The sequence below is a fragment of the Heloderma suspectum genome, chromosome 17 (assembly GCF_057233095.1).
Source record: "Heloderma suspectum isolate Gila_16-S chromosome 17, 16-S_ref, whole genome shotgun sequence".
NCBI lineage: Eukaryota > Metazoa > Chordata > Lepidosauria > Squamata > Helodermatidae > Heloderma > Heloderma suspectum.
Window position 1 is genome coordinate 6,259,820 of NC_139474.1, and position 4,274 is coordinate 6,264,093.

A 4,274-nucleotide genomic window follows, 5' to 3' on the forward strand; every position below is an offset into this window, starting at 1 on the left:
GTGCAAAGACTTAAAATACAGTCACAGATGTAAAGCAACAGAACCTGAAAAAAAAATGCCTGGGGAAATAAGGTCTTCATCTGGTGCCAGAAAGAGGATAGCGTGTGCACCAGGCAAGCCTCTCTGGGAAGTTCATTCCACAGCCGGGGTGCCACAGCAGAAAAGGCCCTCTTCTTAGTAGCCACCCACCTCACTTCCTTCGGCAGGGGCTCCCGGAGAAGGACCACTCAAGGTGTTCTTAGAGTCTGGGTAGGTGTAAGCGGGTGGGGATGATCCCTCAGGTGACTTGGACTCAAGCTGTTTAAAGCTTTGAATGTTAATACCAGTACCTTGAATTTGGCCCAGACATGAACTGGCAGCTACTGCGTTTAGCAAAATACTAGAGCACCTGCATTGGCAGAGCCCTGCTTTGCATGCAGGAGGTCCCTGGTTCGATCCCCGGCATCTCCAGGTAGGGCTTGAAAAACTTCTGCCTCAACCCTGGAGAGCCGCTGCTGCCAGTCCGTGTCGACAGTCCTGGGCTAGATGGACCCAGGGTCTGACTCAGCGTAAGGCAGCTTCCTATGTTCCATGAAAATTGTAAAGGTAGCATATAGTAAAGGTAGCATATAGGCATGAATGGCCTTATCCTCCATATATTTGTCTAATCCCCCTCGAAAGCCGTCCAAATTGGCAGCCAGCGTTACACCTTTGGGTAGTGAATCCCATCTTTTATCTCTGAAGACGTCCTTCCTTTGGCCTGTCCTGCCCGTGCCAGCTTCATGGGAGACCCTGTTGGGTTCCAGGATTATGGGAGAGGGAGGAAAAGCGAGTGACCATGGGCCACTGTCCTTCTCCCCAGCTTCCCCTTGTTACGTCAGGCTGGCGTCTCCGCTGCTGAGGCTGGAAGCCGCCGAGAGCTGCCTGCCCTGAGTCCCCATGCCGGGGCGGAGTTTCACCTGCGTGGCTGTGCCTGGATAGGGTCCCCAGCATGGCCTGCCCGCTGCCTGCGCTGCTGTATGGCCCCAAGACGATGTCTCGCAAGAAGGCCCTGCTCCTCCTCCTGCTGGCGTTCAGCACGGGCACTCTGCTCCTGCGCCAGAGCGCCCACCTCGGCTGGTAAGGGTCACGGGAGGGGACGGGGGCAAGCAACTAGGTTGGGGAGCAGGGAAAATGGGGAGAGGGATAACAGTGCTCGTTCCAGTTTTGTGTGTGTGTGGGGGGGGTGTCTGTTGTTGCTGCCCGTTCACTTGCCTCCACGTCTCCTCCCAGAGGGAGAGGACAATGCATACAGAGGTTCCTGCTCCTCTTCCCTCACTCCCGGTAGTTTGTGGGTCCTTTACATGATGTCGTCATCCTCCAGGGCCTCTCCCGTGCTTTGTGATCATTTTCACTGGTTTTTTCCTAACAAGGAAAGTGTGGCATTTTTTCTGAATGGCCTCTATAACGCCATGGAAATCTCATGTACTTGTGCAGTTCTGCTATTCCACAGTGCTACCTAGTGGTTGTATAATGGAATATATAGAAAGGTAATGAAAGGAAACCCCCGGGGGGGAAAAACATGTAAAGGAGCCGACCTTAATCCCGCAAAGAATTCAGAGGCAGAAGCCTCAGTAAAGGTGTGGGTTAAAAGCTTCCTGTAGAAAAGCCCATTCTCAGGGGGCAGGTGAACAAATGCCAAAAGAGAGGATGTGGGGCAGGGGCAGCACGGACCAAGAGGCTCCAGGGTTTACAGCGGGCCCCTGACTAGGGCATGGGCCTTGGCAGTTTCCTGACAATTCCAACCGCTTGGTGCCATTTCTGGGTGGGATTAAAATAAATGAGTTGATGGGGAAAAAGAGAGTGGAAAGGGGATAGGGGAAAGGGCAGCAGGTACTGAAAGATGGACAAAGCTGGGATTGGGCCATAGAGAGAGGTGGTGAAGGGATGGAGCTAAAGTCATGTCCAGGAAGAAGAAAAGCTTCTGCAGGAAGCTTTTAACCCACACCTTTGCTGAGGCTTCTGCTTCCAAATTCTTTGTGAGATTAAGATCAGCTCCTTTACACATTCCCCCCCATGGGGGGCAGGGGTTCTTTCTCTGCCTTTCTATATGTTCCATTATACAACCACTAGGTGGCACTGTGGTATAGCGGAATTGCAAAATTACATGAGATTTCTATGGCGTTATAGAGGCCATTCAGAAAAAATACCACACTTTCTTCATTAGGAAAAAAACCAGCGATGGTCACAAAGCATGGGAGAGGCCCTGGAGGATGACGATGTCGGGTAAAGGATCCGCAAACTACCAGGAGGGAGCAATCACGAGAACACAATAAAAGCCTCGTGTAGAAAGGCTCCAAGAAAACAGTGAGGGGAGAGGAGCAGGAACTGCTGCGTGTGTTGTTCTCTCCCTCAAACAGGGACATGGTTGGGAAGAAGGGTGGCTGGAATGGGGAAAGGGTTACTGGTGGCCTCAAGGGGAAAAAGGGGTGGGGTTAGTCAAGGGGGTGGGAATGGAAGAAGGAAAGGGGAGGGGCTAGAGAGAGGCTGTGTGGTTGGGTTGGTCCGGTGTGCCTTGACCCCTCAAGTCATCTTCTTGTTCCTGCCTTTGTTAGGTTCCCCAAGTCGCCCCCCTTTGGCTGCGCCCCACTGCCGCCCCCACGCCCCAAGCACACCGCTGTGGCCTTCCTGAAGACCCACAAGACGGCCAGCACCACCGTCCAGAACCTCCTCTTCCGCTTCGCTGAGCGGCACAACCTGACGGTGGCCTTGCCCCACCACGCCTGTGACCACCAGTTCTGCTACCCCCGCAACTTCTCGTCCCGCTTCGTCCACCCCTACACCCTCCCGCCGCACCTGATCGCCAGCCACCTGCGCTTCGACCGCGATGAGCTGCAGCGCCTCATGCCCAATGACACCGTCTACGTCACCATCCTGCGTGAGCCGGTGGCCATGTTTGAGTCGCTCTTCAGCTACTACAACCAGTACTGCCCGGCCTTCCGAAGGGTGCCCAATGGGTCCATGGCGGCCTTCCTGGACGACCCACGCCGCTACTACCGCCCCCATGAGAAGTACGCCATGTATGCCCACAACACCCTAGTGTATGACCTGGGGGGTGACCCCGAGCACAGCCCTGAGGACCCCGCCTACTTGCCCGCCTTTGTCCGCCGCGTGGAGGGCATCTTCTCCCTGGTCATGCTCGCCGAACACTTCGACGAGTCGCTGGTCCTCCTGCGCCGCCTGCTGGCCTGGGAGCTGGACGACGTCCTCTACGTCAAGCTGAACATGCGCAGCCCCGGGTCCAAGCTCAACATCACCTCGGCCCGCCTGGCAGCCCAGGTCCGCACCTGGAACGCCCTGGACACCCAGCTGTACAACCACTTCAACGCCACCTTCTGGCGCAAGCTGGGCGAAGTGGGACCGGGCTGCGTGGCCAGAGAGGTGCGCAGTCTGCGCCGGGCCTGCGAGCGCGTGGCACACCGCTGCTTCGGGGGCCAGCCCCAGCTGCGCCCAGCCATGCAGATCAAGAACAAAGAGCTCCGGCCATGGCAGCCCAGCGCCAAGGTGGACATCGTGGGCTATGACCTCCCCGGCTCGGGGGCTCCCTCGGACGAGCAGTGCCTCAAACTTGTCATGCCCGAGGTGCAATACTCTCGTTACCTGCTGCGGAAGCAGAGCCTGAGGAACCGCCGGAGGGCGGCCCTCCATCGGCCGCTCCCTCCCAGGGGACTTCTGCGACCCCCAAGGCACCCTGCTCCCAAGGTAGCCTAAACGTCCCCTGTGGCGGCTGGAAGACCAGGAGCAGGGATGGTTTTCCTGCCTCTCTGTGGCCTGCCTTGCCCCATGGCTGGGAAAAACTTGCCTTGGTGTCCCATGAGCCTTTGCAAGATCTATTTTGGGGCTTTTTGCTTTCTAGGGCAGACATCCGAGCACTGTGGGGGACGCGGATGACCCAATAGCCCTGTTCGGTGGTGACTCTCTGCCTCTTTTCTGGGACTGTCAGATATTTTGAGCCCGGTTTGCCCGATGAAAAGCTCAGGACCCAGGCATCCGGGCGAGCGGGACTCTCATCTGGATGCCTTGGAGCTGTGTGAGAACTCTCTTGGGTCAGACGGGGCCATCGCTCACTGCCAGCCAGGTCCTCAAAACCCCAGCTGGAGACTCCAGCTTGGCCTAACTTCTGTGCTTCTGAGGCAATGTGATCTCGGAGGAACCCGAAACAAACCCTGGACTGATTCTGAACACGGCATTTATTGCGGCGTTGCCATGGCTCATTCAGTCACATTTCATGGGGGATCCACACGTTGTCGTCACCC

The 4,274-nt window shown here is 56.6% G+C and overlaps 1 protein-coding gene across 1 annotated transcript; it reads left to right on the forward strand.

Annotated features, from left to right (window-relative positions):
* The first annotated feature begins 970 nt into the window (after positions 1 to 970).
* GAL3ST3 (galactose-3-O-sulfotransferase 3) lies at positions 971 to 3,729 on the forward strand. Its single transcript, XM_084823471.1, has 2 exons — positions 971 to 1,098; positions 2,574 to 3,729. Exons 1-2 carry the CDS (start codon positions 971 to 973, stop codon positions 3,727 to 3,729), a joined length of 1,284 nt encoding a protein of 427 aa, XP_084679597.1.
* Positions 3,730 to 4,274: the final 545 nt, after the last annotated feature.